This window comes from Ctenopharyngodon idella, chromosome 23 (genome assembly GCF_019924925.1).
Source record: "Ctenopharyngodon idella isolate HZGC_01 chromosome 23, HZGC01, whole genome shotgun sequence".
Lineage (NCBI taxonomy): Eukaryota > Metazoa > Chordata > Actinopteri > Cypriniformes > Xenocyprididae > Ctenopharyngodon > Ctenopharyngodon idella.
This window is the reverse complement of record NC_067242.1, coordinates 25,278,231-25,294,445: the sequence shown is the minus strand read 5'-3', so window position 1 is coordinate 25,294,445 and position 16,215 is coordinate 25,278,231. Positions and strand designations below refer to the sequence as shown.

At 38.4% G+C, this 16,215-nt stretch overlaps 1 protein-coding gene across 5 annotated transcripts in view; it reads right to left on the bottom strand.

Moving 5' to 3' along the window:
• dpp6a (dipeptidyl-peptidase 6a) overlaps positions 1-16,215 on the bottom strand; it is a 435,379-nt gene that overhangs the window by 45,488 nt on the left and 373,676 nt on the right. For all 5 annotated transcript variants that reach the window (XM_051882657.1, XM_051882659.1, XM_051882658.1 and 2 more), the window contains one exon: positions 7,971-8,091. In XM_051882657.1, the coding sequence (XP_051738617.1) occupies positions 7,971-8,091 (121 nt within the window). The remainder of the gene's footprint in view (positions 1-7,970; positions 8,092-16,215) is intronic.

Below are 16,215 nucleotides of genomic sequence, written 5' to 3'. Positions count from 1 at the left end.
TTTTTTTTCAGACAGAGAAAATTTCAAATAACATTTGCACCTTTTGGTAACACTTTATTTTAGGGTCTTTCAACTAGTTGCTTATTAGCATGCATATTACTAGAATATTGGCTATTTATTAGTACTTATTAAGCACATTTTAATGCCTTATTCTGCATGACCTTATTCTACATTCTTAACTCTACCCAATACCTAAACTTAACTACTTTACTAACTATTAATAAGCAGTAAATTAGGAGTTTATTGAGGGAAAAGTCGTAGTTAATAGTTTATATGTGTCCCCTATACTAAAGTGTTACCCACCTTTTTAAGTGTAACTTTTGGGCAGAGTTTGCACCTCTTCCTTTGTTTGGGCCTGCCCTTTCCTGTAGCCTTTCTCTACTCATATATACTGCATCTGAAACCACATACTGTCTAAATATGAATGAGCAGTATGAATAAAGTATCATAAAGCATCAATGTGTGTATGAATGCAGCCTGAATGTACTACATCCGCTTCCATGTTGGCATTGTTGTGAGCTATAGAGTGAGTTGTGTCGTTTCCCTGACATTCACAACTCCTCTCTCATTATCTATGAATAGTAAAGTGTCCATTGGATGTGAACTTCGGAATCATGGCAGAAGTAGTAGGTGCTTTTTTTGCCTACTGTTTTTTGAATACTCTGAATTCAGACATACTACTCATTTCACATACTGTTTTTCACCTAGTGATATATGCTTATTCAAAGTTTGATATCTGAGGAAAATTCTTGGCTCGGAGCAAAAAAAGTCACAATAGATTTTTATGTAATCTGTAAACATTCAAGAAAAAAATATTATTTACAAAAATGTATTCAATTTGACCCCTTTCATGCATTCTAGGGTTAACAAACATGTCCACTGCCTTAGAGTGAGCAGCATTTTCAATTAATTCTCCATGGGAGCTGAATAGCAGGCTTGTATACGGGATTGTGGGATTGACAGTAGTGCAGAGCAAGTGGTGAGAGCGTCAAAAAGTCGAAGACTGCTGAATTTCATGTAAATGGACGACGAAAAGTGCTGGGTGGCAGCATATCGCTGTGAGGTGTAGGGAGGTCTGTCATAAGCATTTCAAAATCTGTCAGCACTGCCAGATTCAGTGCTTAAAAATCACATCATTAGGGAAAGTGACCCTATTAAGCCCACCTAAATCCTAACGTTTACATGTTTCTGACAGATATCTGAAAACTTCTTCAGTAAGGTGAATATTAAATGGAGGTCGAATCATCTAAATACACGTTTTGTCAAACTGACAAAAATAAGTTTATGGAAAGGTTCATTGTGTTCTTAGCTCAATGGGCTTATTAGGGACTTCATGTTGCCATTGAAGCAGCTCGTTCAAAACCCACTTAAGAAAATCAATTTAAATACTGGATTATAAATACAAAAAGATGATTAAATCATTTGTTTTCATTTTGTGTGGTTGGCAACCGTTTTTATAAATTTTCAATGTTGTGCACTAGCTGCAGATACTTACAAAATCCATCCTTTCAAATACAGAAGATTTGTTTAAAAAACATCATGTTCCCTCCTGTGTGTTTGTTCAGAGATGGTCTTATAATTAGGAGATACGAGGGTCCGTGGCTATACCATTAGGAAAAGCGTAACGGCTAACTTGGATCATGTGTGCCTTGATAACCAATCACATTACAGCCTTGATGTCACTGAATTTCGTTCAAATTTCGTTAAGAGTACGATAGTCAATCACTGTTTGCGGATACCATAGAAATGAATGAGAAGTGCTGTCAACTGAATCATACCTGTCACAAAATTGTCTGTGACTTTTCTTAATGAAAATGAATGTTTATAAGCTAACATACTGAAGATTAGCTGATGGGTTGTCGATTCATTAAAGGTGTGGTTCATTGCGACTTCACTTTTTTGAACTTTAGTTAGTGTGTAATGTTGCTGCTTGAGCATATCTGCAAATCTGCAAAGGAGATATTGTCTTTTAAAGAATTCTCTGTTTAAGGACTACAACAAATGGCTGGTAGGGACTACAACGAGCCTCTTCCTAGGTTGGTGACATCACTAACCCTAAAATTTACATAAACCCTGCCCCCGGGAACACGCAACAAAGGGTGTGAGGCAATGTTACTACATTACAGTACGTAACACAAATGCAATAGCATGTCATAAAAGTTATAACCATCTGCAGTACTCTTAACCTAAACTATACCTGTTCTATCTTCATGCAGCATATATTCTCTGGCTCTGTAGGATCTTACAACAGTTCCCACACAAGCGATTTATAGATTATCATGACAGAATATGGTAATCAATGACTTTAAGATAGTTAACTCCACATCAGCTACATAAATTCATCAACTAACCTTTCAGAAGCGTCCTGTTGCATTCTACATGTTGTCACTTCTTCTTGAGTCTCTCCATCATTGTCCGACTCCATTTTGAACATAAAAGGCTGAACAGTTTCTGACATTTTCAGTGAGTCTGCGTGAGGTAATGTGAGGCGCTGCTAAGTTCTAACACGAGCTCCTGAAACTCCGCCCTTTTTGAGAGCAGCAGCTCATTTGCATTTAAAGGGACACAAAAACGGAGTGTTTTTGCTCACCTTCAAAAAGTGACAAATTTAACATGCTATAAAAAATGATCTGTAGGGTATTTTGAGCTAAAACTTCACATACACACTCTGGGGACATCAGAGACTTATTTTACATCTTGTAAAAGTGGCATTATACCACCCCTTTAAATGATAAGCCATTTTCCCATAAAAGCAGTTTATTCAGCATAGCGAAGCTTCTCCTCCATTGACATCCATTTAAAAAAAAAAAAAAAAAAAAAACAGCCTCTGGTCTAATTCACTGCGTGCCACAGCATTAGCAGGCACTTTTTTTTTTTTTTTTTTGCTAACCTTGTAGGCTTGCCTTCAAGTGGCTTTGGTTTGCTACTGTTTCCCTTTGTCTCCATAATTTCCCTGGTTAGTTACCATGACGACTAATCACCTTTACCCGTTTCTTGTTAGCCTCTTGTTACCAAGTGCATTTATACCCTTGTGTTTCAGTTTGTCGGTTGCTGTCTTTACACATCAGTGTAAAGCTGTTGCGTCTCCTGTCTTCTCTATGTCATCATGTTTGGATAATTGCTATCGGCTCCTTGTTTGAATTATCTTAGTGTTTGTGTGTTCATGGAATAAAGACTGTCTGCTAAAAGATCCTCACCTCTCCTCATACCTGCCACACCTGTGACACATGTTTGATTTATATAACAGTTCATTCTGGTTCTTGATTCTGATTGGCTAAGAGCCTTTTCCAGACATGCAATATTTTGCCAGTATCACCACGGGAACCGTTTTACCGTTTGTATCACTCTGCTTGCAGCATTACAGAGAGTGTCATGGCAGATGAGCAAACCCATCATCATTTTACAAATTCTACTGTTGTTGTGTCATGGAATGTAGTTATTTAGACCTCAAATATGTGACTTATACATAAACATAGCGCCTATTTGACAATTTGTTTAGATGTTTTCAGAGATGTGAGCTCCAGGCCGTCAAGCGGCCGTTCAGCGCTCATGTACCCACCGAGAACAGCTTCACTTTGGCCAGTACTTTGGGAATTTGCCACTGGCTCTTATGTAGATAGTGTTTAAACATGAGGTATAATTAATTTTGGGTATATTGAACGGGCATTCTTTGGTCTTATTAATCTATTACTTGTTCCAGAGCAAATCAATTTGGTTAGGGGCAAAGTTAAGTTTCATAACTTTATATTTTTATTTAACTAAAATCCTATACTATAACTAGCACTGCTTTTGTACTTTTGACTGAACTGTTTGCTTGTTTATTTCCTATTGTACTAATACTTTTATAATGTGATATTGCTAACAATATCAAAACTAAAACGGATCAAGGGATTTGGGTCACACTTTATATTAGGTGTGATAAAAAATGTATATGTACAATGTACTTAAACATTTTTTTGTAAACATGTATGTACAAAATAAGTGAATTGTACCAAATGATTAATTTAAATGTTGGTACATAGACACTTGATATAAAGTGGGACCACAAATTTATGATCCCAAGTAAGTCAAGAACTAAACATTTGAATAGACCCCTAATGTTTTCTGCCATTTTTATATTTCTCTATAAAATAAGAAGCAGGCTTATTTACACTTTCATTAATGAAGTCTGCAAAAAGGATAGCAGTTACAAAGTGGACCCTTCTGAATCATTCTGGGCACCCTTCTGAATCATAAAATGGCAAATTGGACATCCTATGATCTTGCAAACATGCAGAAAGGAATATCGCAAGACTGCATGAAGTTTGCCTTACTGTGAGTTTCTTGCAGGGTTCATTTCATGATCTTCATTAGAGCAGACGTGGTCTGCCACGGCAAGAACTACATGCGGTTCACTGATTATCCAGGGGTAATTAAAACTCAGCATTGATTATGCAGACTGATTGAGGTAATTAATATCCTCTCGGCAAAGTGATGAACTACTCTAAGAAAGCATACTTACTCACAACAATGCAACAATCTACATTCTTGATCTCCAAATTACAGAGAGGAGATTGTGTAGGGGTGAGGTTGATTAGAACACTTTCCTCATAATAACTTTCAGCCACTTTCAAATCACATTAAGTAAATGAACACTGTGGATCGTTCAACTTTAATGCAACTCCATACAGCTGGAGGAATTAAACTGCTCTTGTAATGATGGATATTGGTTGTTTTAGCTTTTTTGGGTTGGCATGGGTAATCTGAATTAACATACATTAACCTTTTCCTAAGCACATCAGAGAACTCCATATGTAGAAGGGTCCAGCAGGCATAAACTTCATCTCTAATGAATGCGCAGCCACCTGTTCTCCTCAACACTCAGAACAGACTCCAAATTTATATTGAACAGCCTCAGACTGCACCAAAGGTTGAGGATTCATTAATCATTCAGACGATCTGCGGATGAACTCAATTGCTGTAAACCATTCACATAAACAATGACTGACCATAAACCCATGGACAGGAAGTTAAGGACAGAGAGGCATCCATGGGGCAAATGTAAACTTCAACCAACAGACATGCAGACTGCTTCTACAAACATTTGTGAAAGAATGGGTCACTCTCAGGAGCTCAGTGAATTCAAGCGTGGTACGTTTTGGGTTGCCACCTGTGCAATAAGTCCATTCGTGAAATTTCCTCACTACTAAATATTCCACGGTCAACTGTTAGTGGTATTATAACAAAGTGGAAGCAATTGGGAAGAACAGCAACTCAGCCATGAAGTGGTAGGCCATGTAAAAACACAGAGCAGGGTCAGCGTATGTGCGCAGAAGTCACCAACTTTCTGCAGAGTCAATAGCTACAGACCTCCAAACTTCGTGTGGCCTTCAGATTAGCTCAAGAACAGTGCGTAGAGAGCTTCATGGAATGGGTTTCCATGGCCAAGCAGCTGCATCCAAGCCTTACATCACCAAGTGCAGTGCAAAGCGTCTGATGCAGTGGTGTAAAGCACGCCACCACTGGACTCTAGAGCAGTGGAGACGTGTTCTCTGGAGTGACAAATCATCCTTCTCTGTCCGGCAATCCGATGGACTAGTCTGGGTTTGGCGTTTGCCAGGAGAACGGTACTTGCCTGACTGCATTGTGCCAAGTGTAAAGTTTGGTGGAGGAGGGATTATGGTGTGGGGTTGTTTTTCAGGGGTTGGGCTTGGCTCCTTAGTTCCAGTGAAAGGAACTCTTAATGCTTCAGCATACCAAGACATTTTGGACAATTTCATGCTCCCAACTTTGTGGGAACAGTTTGGGGATGGCCCCTTCCTGTTCCAACATGACTGCGCACCAGTGCACAAAGCAAGGTCCATAAAGACATGGATGAGTGAGTCTGGTGTGGAGGAACTTGACTGGCCTGCACAGAGTCCTGACCTCAACCTGATAGAACACCTTTGGGATGAATTAGAGCGGAGACTGACAGCCAGGCCTTCTTGTCCAACATCATTGCCTGACCTCACAAATGCGTTTCTAGAAGAATGGTCAAAAATTCCTAGAGTTGAAGCTGTAATAGCTGCAAAGGGTGGGCCAACTCCATATTAAACCCTACAAATTAAGAATGGGATATCATTAAAGTTGTAAAGGCAGATGTCCCAAAACTTTTGGCAATATAGTGGATATAGATCTAAAGAGCAGTGTAGTGCAACATTATTACACTGCTCAAAGAGACTGCCACAGACAGTGACAGCTTTTCTCCTCCCCCGGCTCCCTGGATCCATTCGAGACCAGCAAGTTTTTAGGGTTGAACCAGTCTTTCTGGCCCAGAACCCTCTTTTCTGGAGTGGTAATGCATGGAATGGTTCAAGAACAGACACAGGCCAAGAACTGGCACTGGAACTGTGTCGGTGGAAAAGGGGTACCTGTAGGCTGTTGCCAAGCAACTTTAACTACATTAATGTAGAATTCAAATGACGTCACATCCAATCAGAATAAGTTAAAACTATATGTTTTAATGAATGCATGTCCTGCAAAATTAATATGTAAAAAATAAAGAATACAAATATGTTAGATAAATAATAGAGAGATAAAGCATACATACTGTAAACCGAAGCAGAGAGATTGAGTCTAGGAGCATCAGAAATAGGCTGGGATGAGTCTTTGCTCTCTTTAATACATTCAACCCTTTCAATAAATAATAAGTGTCAATTTTGTGATCTTCCACGCCTCATAAGCTCATGGCAAGGGCCAGTCACTGCAATATGAGCTCAGATTAAAGTTTAAATGGGAGACTCACATCACACGTGGAGAAAATCCACAACCACAGAGTCCTGTCAAAGGTGGTGGTGCATTCTGGGAGATTCTGGGCTATTGATTGTTCTTTCTTTGATTATTTGACAATGCACAGAAAACTGAAGGGCGAGAGAGGACCAGGCCTGGGAAAGACCACTGCAGCTTTTGTTGTTTCTGTTTATTTGGTGATTATGCTTTACGTCGACAGTTTGGCGGTTACCGCTTCCTTCTTCCCTGAACTTGAACTTTGCGACATTGGTGCCGAAACCTGGGAGGAACACACTGTCAAGAGCCCTCACTGCTGAAAAGAATAGCAGTGACGAAGAGGTTGGGCAGCACGGGGGACTGGTGACTGACAATGTCTGCTCAAAGCATTGGTGTTAGAGCAATGGATCAGGGGGCGGAGAAGCTCGCTGACATCCATGAGGGGACAGAGGAGTCACCACTGTTCACCGGAGGCCAGGGCCTGCTGCCACCCTCCATGATGGAGGGGTGTTTTAGTGGATATTAAAATGTGACGAGATATCTCGTCGAGTGAAAAGCTGTCTCGCTATATTGCCTTGATGGAGCGTGAGGGTGAAATTAGCATAGAATATGCCACCACTACATTTACATTACATTGCCTCCACATTACATTTACATTGTCATTTCGCCTTTTTTTATAGAAATAAAAACTATTTAATTCAGTTGGATAATGGTCGCTTCAATTGTAAACTATTGTAAATGTCTGCTCTGCTCATCCAGCACGAGTCTCACAAAGTGCAGCAGGAATCACAGTTCACTGATCATGTGACGAGAGTAAAGCGAGATGACTGACAAGACCATGGCAGGGGATTCGTTGCACAACAGAGCCTAAAAGCATCTGCTAAATGTCTTATCTTGTAGAATGCACACTCAGCACCACTACTCCCTATACACAAAGTATGTGCTATTGCGAATTCGAAAACGCAAGCTCCCTGATGTACGCAAATTAGGCTACATACAATAGCCTGTCTCCCAATATCAAAACCAAACCAATCTTAGGTTGGGCTTTGTAGTTGTAACCACCAAAGAGGCTAAATTCACCTTAGTTGTCAAGGCTCAATAATAAGGATTTTTCTGATGGTTTGGTCAGACCAGTACTTGTCCTGACAAAACCTCATCTAGAGAATCACTTTTAGTTTTGCAAGGCATAAAAACATATGTACATGTTTTATACAAATCTTTCATACCTTCATAGAGCCAGTCGCTTAGGCCGTTGAAAATCACACCCTCTTTCCCAGTAGAAACAAGACGGATGGATCTGTTCTCCACAGTGGCCCGGTAGTAGATGTTATTCTCAAATATAAAAATCTAGAGAAATGGACAGAAACACAAACACACTGCAATTAAAATTTGATGGATAAGCCAAGAGGGTTTTACTGGTGATGACATTTACAGTGTGCATGGAGAACTTTAAAGGGGTTACAGTTTTTATTATCACATTTTTCCCCCTGAGGTCCATTTATAATGTTGGTAAGTTTACCCTCTCTCTGACCCTTAGAAACAATCTAAGGGTTTTTTTTTTTCTTTTTCTTTTGCTGTTGTTGTTGATGTGCCTTTAAGAAATTTAACAGTTCTTTTTTTTGCTCACACACAGGCTGCAGGTTTGCTGTTGTGTCAAATATAGTTGTTAACTGCAAATTCAGTGTCTTTATTATTATTATTATTATTATTATTATTATTATTAAGTGTGTCATTCAATCTGTTGAGACCAGACTGAAATAATCATGTATCCTGTTCAAAATGTTGTTCTGACATCAGGATTCTTTGCAAGGACCCACAGGGCGACAGGTTTGGTGAACCTTTGTATATTTAAAGTGTCCCTATTATGGCATTTGAAAGGTTCCTATTTTTGTTTTGGAAGTCCCCAACAACAGGTTTAAAAGCATTCAAGGTCAAAAAAACACTTTAATTGTCTTATAATATGCATTTATTTTTACCTTATTTGCTCAACGACTATTATAATAATGATGGTGCTTCGCTCTGTTCTAAAAATAAAGACTCAGAGAGGAAATAAGTTGTTTTGTGTTTATGTTAGCGAACCTAGCCCACAGCTCGGTGGTAAACACACAAACAGTCATGGTATATGCGTTAGCCCAATGCAGAAACGTATTGATAAAGCACTGCAGTTGTACACCAACGCACATAACTCCCAAGTAATAACAACGAAAAACATTTGACACATTTCTAGACAATTGCGAGCGAACACATATTGCTGTTAGCTGGTTAGCCGGAGATCTACAAGCTGCGCGGAACGTACAAAACACACACAACTAAATATGTATTGTGCATGCTACAGAGAATGTGGTGATTCTGGCTCAGAATTTGGACGCGGAGACGTCACTGACATGTTTGGACTGAACCGTATAAGGGTTTCAGTCCAGTAACGTTACTCTACTCAGGCCATTGAACTGAAACTCAGAACCGTGTGGATGTTAGACACTGGATTTTAGTCCTTGCTAATTACATATTTGTCTAGAAGTTTTTGTTTTTTTTTACTTAGAGGACATATAGGCTGTTTCTCAGTTCCTAGAATGCAGAGAATGGACTTGCGTTCTCGTGGTGTCCGGTCTTGCCAGGCGACCTTGAAAGAACGAACTCGGATCTGTGCTGTGATCTTGTTGCTCAACTGACAGTTCCAGCATATAATAAGTAGCGGCTAATGCACAATAAATGCAACATAACATCACAAACAAATGTCATAACCTATTAAAAGACTTCTATCATATTACTATAGACATTGTTTTCATATAATTTAATCTGTTTATTTTACCGCGTGTATTTATGGAAATGAGTAGCCTGTGTTACCTATGCTTTGTCAATGTTAAGATTATTTTTTTATATGTCAATAAAAATACTGCAGGCTTTCTTCAGGTTATCACTTTATTAAAATTAAGCAAAACAAACGGACAAATGTTTACCTTGACGAGCCGTCACGTATTTGCGAGCTTGTAGCGGGAATCTCATAAGTGAGAACGAGAACTTTAAAGCTCGCAGGCTTCCGTTCGTCGACCGCCCGCAGCGTCTTCTGGGACTTTTAATGGTTAGATTCTCTTAAGTCTGCATTCGATGCATCCTCGATATCAAGAACACATCCGGGTACTTTCATGTGTCCTCTGTTCTTGCATTCTTGAGTATTGGAATTGAACTTCGACGGTTGATGATGACATAGAGCGAGGACACAAGGACGCAAGATCGCTGAAGAACGCATATTGGCCCTGTCCCAAATGGCACCCTAAATCCTCACGGTCTTCCTCTGAGTCCGCACTTTCACGACGTAATGCCGCTTTGACTGCCGGGTAAAGTCCTCTGCGTAGCTCACAGTCTTGCGGTCTCAGCAGAAGTGCGCATCGAGGGCGCATAGCAGCCGCAACGGGGGCGCTCACGAGCACCCTTCTTTAAGCTTAAATGATGAATGGGACACCCTACGGTCTTGTGGACTTAACGGACACGCGCACGCAGGGGACATTGCAAGTCCACAAGACCGAAAGTGCACATGAAGTGTGCCATTTGGGACAGAAATGCCATAGACTAAGAAACAGCCATAGACTTGTGCTGTTTCAGTTGGATTGCACATCAGAACAGGTGAGTCTTTTTGTTTGGGGGCAGTTTTATATCTTTGTTTACTTAAAAACTTAAGTAATTTAAATTATTTTCTCTGTGAGAATTATAATTACATTCCTTCCTACAAAACAGTCAGTCTGTCAAACGTGGCAACAATTATTAATCATACTTACAGGTTGTGATTCGGAGGAGGAAGAAGATGGTCCAAATAAACTGGGTACTGACCCATCCTTCAATAACAACCGGCCTGCGAATCCCTCGTTGAACGCATTTAGGTTGAAGAAGCAGTCATCAGTAAAATGACGGGAACACACAGCACAAGGTTCGGGTTTCAAGTTTTCCTTGCCGTCTGCACGCAATAAGTGGGCGGGCAATATGCTAATGTTTTGTTGTGACGTCACAACAAAACGGCTTAAGATTCGTTTTACAAACGACTCGTTTAATTGATTCAGAGTCGACTCTTACTTTTGAGAGACAATAACTTAATATAAGGTGCACTTTCAGATTTAAAACTTTGCAGGATGTTTTCATTCACTTAGAGCTATGTGAAAGGTAATTTTCAAAAATCCATAATAGGGGCACTTTAAATGTGAGTACTCCTGCTTTTTGTGACTAATCGTATTTAATCTTGCTTTCAAGTTGGCAGGCCAAGTTTTTGATAACCCAACAGGCATTTTCACAAAGTTTTTGAGTCGTTTTTGCATTTTAATCTCAATAAATGGTATTTTTTGGACAGGGGAGGTTTTTATTTCTGGAAATTACTGTATGCATTCATACTACAGTTTGACAGAGAGCTCATGCAGATTCAATTGTGTCTTTTCATGTAACTCGCAGGCCTTTACACAAAATGCTTCTTTTTTTTTTTTCTTTTTTTTTTTGAAGTGTCAGTATCCAAGCTAAGATCATCCCTAGAGCATTCAGAAGAATCACCTAGTGGCTCAATTTATGAAACGACCTCCAAAGCACCATCTTTAAAATAACCTCTGCACTCAGAAATGAAAAGAAACACACTCCATGCTTAAGATCACAGAAAAAGGTCCTGAGGGAAGATAACAGGACATTTTGACATTTTAAAAGGAAAACCTTCCAGAAGAGAACACTCCTTGAGCAGACCAAAACGAAGAGCATTCAAACATGTTTAAAATTTTGGACCAGCAGCTAGAATGATTTTAATGAATGTAGAGTTTTTAAACGTTGACAACATTTAAAAATGATTCAATGTATTTTAACCAAATTAAAATTGATGGAAAATCTAAATAAATTAATAATGATCTGAATGAAAGCTCATTTTACTTGGACTTATAGCAATAATTTAATTTATTTACTATTATTTATTTATTTATTCTCTTCACACTAAATTATTCAAACAGGAATAGTTTTCCCCCGAAAAGGTCAGGTAAATTTGTGTTTCAGACATACTTTTTCAGTGTTGCCTGAATCGAACATGTCAGTGTTTAGCTTGCACAACCTCTGTAAAAATTAAAGAGCAAATTGCCCAGTGTTTTTCATCTAACCCAACAGTCCTATGAGAAATCTATATTCCCAGATAGGAATGACTGTGATTGCAGTATTGTATTTTTTCCCCTAGTGCTTCTCATTTACTTTGACCTTCATCGCATACTGTAATTAAAGCTAATTTTCTTGTTGTGCTTCCAGGTGAAACTTCATTAAGAATTTAGATCTTTTCGCTAATGTTATGGCCAAAATATCAGTTAGTGGTTCCAGTACTGCAGTCAATTCATTCATTTATCCCCTTAATGATACAAATATATATCATATATTAAGTTTAGTTTATTTCAGTGGGTTTCATTTTGCATCAATCACATGTGGTATTTTGGGACTGCAACTACAAATACACTACAAAGAAAGATTTGAGAAGCTGTTCCACAACACTCAAAACCCTAATTAAAGACATTTATTTAGGGTTAATGTTATCTGACCTCTAATGCCAATTAACAATAACCATAGACATTTAATGCCTTCTAGCAATGCTTTATACCTTATTAAATTTATTTTAAGAAGAGAAAATTGCTAGAGTGGCTAGGAAAATCTGGCACCTGGACCAGGTCAATACTCTTGAATTTATTACATTGCCATCGGTATGTGTGGGTGCTTGTAAACCCACTGTTGGCTGTAGAAAGGGGTCTATGTCCTATAAAATTTTTACGTGTTATGAATTCATTTTTTTTCTATCATGTTTGCAAAAATACATACTGTTGCAAGCTGACCCAACTTAAATCAATGGAAACAGAGTCCTTGTGGTCCAATTTCATCATGCACATCTTGATGCTGTTTTTATGTGATTTTTTACTGGGAGTTCGTGTACTGCACTGAATGTGAGGGGTGTTGATAACATATCAGAAAGACTACTGACAGTGGACTAGCTCAGGAGAAGCATTGATTTGTAATCTCTCTTAAACACATCACAGCCACTTCAGACAGCACTGGATGACATATAATGATTTATTCAGGCAAGTTTGAGGAACAGTAAACAAAGAAAAATCAGAGTATCTGCATACAGGAATGAAATTTAAGACTTTTCAATGCAAATTTAAACAATTTAAAACCAAATATGTGTCAAAAGGGGATTTCTGAGTTTCATGCATGCTTAATTGTATTGAATGTGTGCTTGTAATGTATTTCAAATCTTAAGTGTGTGTGTGTACTAAACTGCAACTTCATCATTACAGATGTGTAATTACGAATATATTTAAATACATGACATAAAAGATTCAATAGAAATTAAAGGATTAGTCCACTTTCAAATAAAAAAATTCCAAATAATTTACTCACCCCCATGCCATCCAATTTGTCCATGTCCTTCTTTCTTCAGTCGAAAAGAAATTAAGGTTTTTGATGAAATCATTTAGGTCAAAGTTTGAACTAATTGTTATATACTTGCACTAGCATATTGTATATGACAATTTAGTTCAAACTTTGACCTGTGGAGGGCAGAAATACATTTAGCAGCGTCTACACTGCCGGAATTCTAATAGAGGAGAAGAAGAAGAGAGCTAGTTCAAGATGAGTGTCTATGGTTAAAACGTATATAATTTTTTTTTTTTTTTTAGAAAATGGCCGATCGTTTCGCTAGATAAGACCCTTATTCCTCGTCTGGTATTGTTTAAAGCCCTTTGAAGCTGCACTGAAACTGTAATTTTGACCCTCAGCCGTTTGGGGCCAATTGAAGTCCACTATAAGGAGAATAATCCTGGAACGTTTTCATCAAAAACCTTAATTTCTTTTGGACTGAAGAAAGAAGGGCATGGACATCTTGGATGACATGGGGGTGAGTAAATTATCAGGAAATTTTTATTTGAAAGTGGACTGATCCTTTAAAGTATTTTAGTTTACCATGTGCTTGTCCGTACATTCAGAAGTTCACTTAAACCATTGTTAAAAGACAATATAGTAGAAGTAATTATGAAATGACATATAAAGATGTACTTAAGTCCTACTTAAGTGGGTCAAAAAGTACTCTAAACATCAGCTAATTGCATTTAAGATCAATTTAAACTATAATACACTTTCATTTAAATGCAATCAAGTGTTAAACATTACATTTAATTTGTGCTTAAGTATATTCTTTACAGTATATTATTTCCTTAAGAAGTACTCAGTTTAAAACTGTTAAGTAGTAAGCGTAACAGTGACATTTGATAACAGCCACTTCAAACAGAAGCATCAAGGCATTCAAGAATTTTGTTTTGTACTGTATATTTGTTTTGAAAAGTGAATTTAAAATATTTCGACATTTTAATGCTTTAAGTGGACATGGAAAACAGGATCTATCCATTAGCATTTCTAATTATCCCAATGGCAGTTCCTCAGATGGCATAGGATCAGTATGCATGGCTAATTTTTAATGTCTGTCAATAGAAAACATGAGATGATCTAGTTACAACCTGATCTCACAGGGAAATGTAACTATTTTACAAGTTGGGAATTTTGTATGAATTCGTACAATGTGAATCGTATGAAAACGTATGATTTTTAGAAAACAACAACAACAAAACAAAACTTGTCCACCGCTAACCCCACCCCTAAACATAGCTGTCACTGGGGTAGATCGTGTGAAAACGTACAAATAATATCAAACTCATACAAATTAGCCACCAATTCGCCAAAACATAAAATAGTTATGAGTTGCCATAAGCTTGTGTTGGTAGTTGTTGCATCTACCAGCACGTGCTAACAGGTATGTGATCCCTCAGCAGCTCCAGAGTAAATAGTCGCTTTATATAGATCCGTTTTCCTTTAAACAGTTGAACATAAAATCATGATTGTACATTTCAACACCATTTAAAGTGCACCTATTATGGTATTTTAAAGGGTCATAATTTTGTTTTGGAGGTCTCCTACAATAGGTTTGCATGCATCCAAGGTCAAAAAACATTAACTTGCACAACACCTCATTTGAAAACAGTTTGTTCGACGAGCCTACTCTGCTCTGATTGGTCAGATGACCTAGTTGTGATTGGTCTACCTTATGGCATGTCGGAAATGAAACACCTTTACCACACAGGGCTCAACAATAAGGACTGCCCAATGGCCAGGCCGCCCGGGGCCAGTGTGAACAACGCTTGGGACAGTACACAGAACTGTCACTTGCCCGATCGGACCAGTGCTGTAGGGTGTGTGTTATATATCATCTATGATATTGTAATTGTTGATTTAACGATCTGACATTATCAAGTATGTCCCTCACTTTACAATAAACAAACAAAAACACACCAATTGAGTGCACACATACTCTACGTGACATAGCCTAGTAGGTAAGACTAGTGCGTGTGCATATTTAGAGTGTACGCTTTTACTGTGTGATTTAGGCCCCATTTACAGACCCCATTTTGTTTTAAAACGCTTAAGTTTGCTATGGTTACACCTGTCGTTTACACTACCCTAGCGTTTTTGAAAACGCTGCAGACCCCGTTTTTAAGCCCCGTTTACACTAGTGAGTTTTCGTTTTAAAATGCATAAGTTTTGCTAGGGTTATGCCTGTAAACGACATAACACTATGCCGGTGTTTTCGAACCTCAAAAACGGAGACTTTCGAAAATGCTGCTGACCCCATTTTAGTTTGAAAACACTGGGGCTGCATTTCAGCATAAACTGAGACTTTTGAAAACGATGACATGGCTACCCACGTTCACTCTGCGTATCCTTGATGACCGTGTAAATAATAACATGGAGACTGAACTGCAATCTTTGCTGGCTTTGTTGTCATTTTTAGCAGCCACTGTGCAGTTAAACTCTTGCATTTTTTAATACTGCAGCTGCCTACATGCGCAAGAGGCAACTGTTTACACTTGTGCATGAACAGTCATGTGACATGCGTTTTCAGAGATCATTTCTGAAACGCTGTGGAAACGCCAGTGTAGATGAGGATCGTCTTCATTTAAAAAAGCTGTTTTAAAACAAAAACGCACTAGTGTAAACGGGGCCTTAGGGTATGTTTACACAACAACGATATGCTTAAAACAGAGAAGTTTTTCCTTTGAGTTTTCTGCGTACATACAACACCATTGTCAAAGCGATCCCCATTCACACGGATCCGCGAAAATGACTAAAAACGCTGTAATCTGCTGCCAGGCCATTAGATGGCGATGAAACACTATAGACTGAGCATGTAATATGCATGTGCATGACGTCATCGTTTCCACAGATTCATGTTTTTGTTGTTTACACGGAGGCCATTTTTTAAAAACTTGCATTTTGTAACCCTTTTTCAAAAGTTTGCGTTTTCAGGCATCTAAAACGCCGTTGTCTTGTAAATGATAGCCCCAAAACGCATTAAAAGTTTTATGTTTTTAGGTGAAAACGGTGTCGTGTTAATTGGCCCCTTAGTCTATCAAAATGCATTTAGAATGC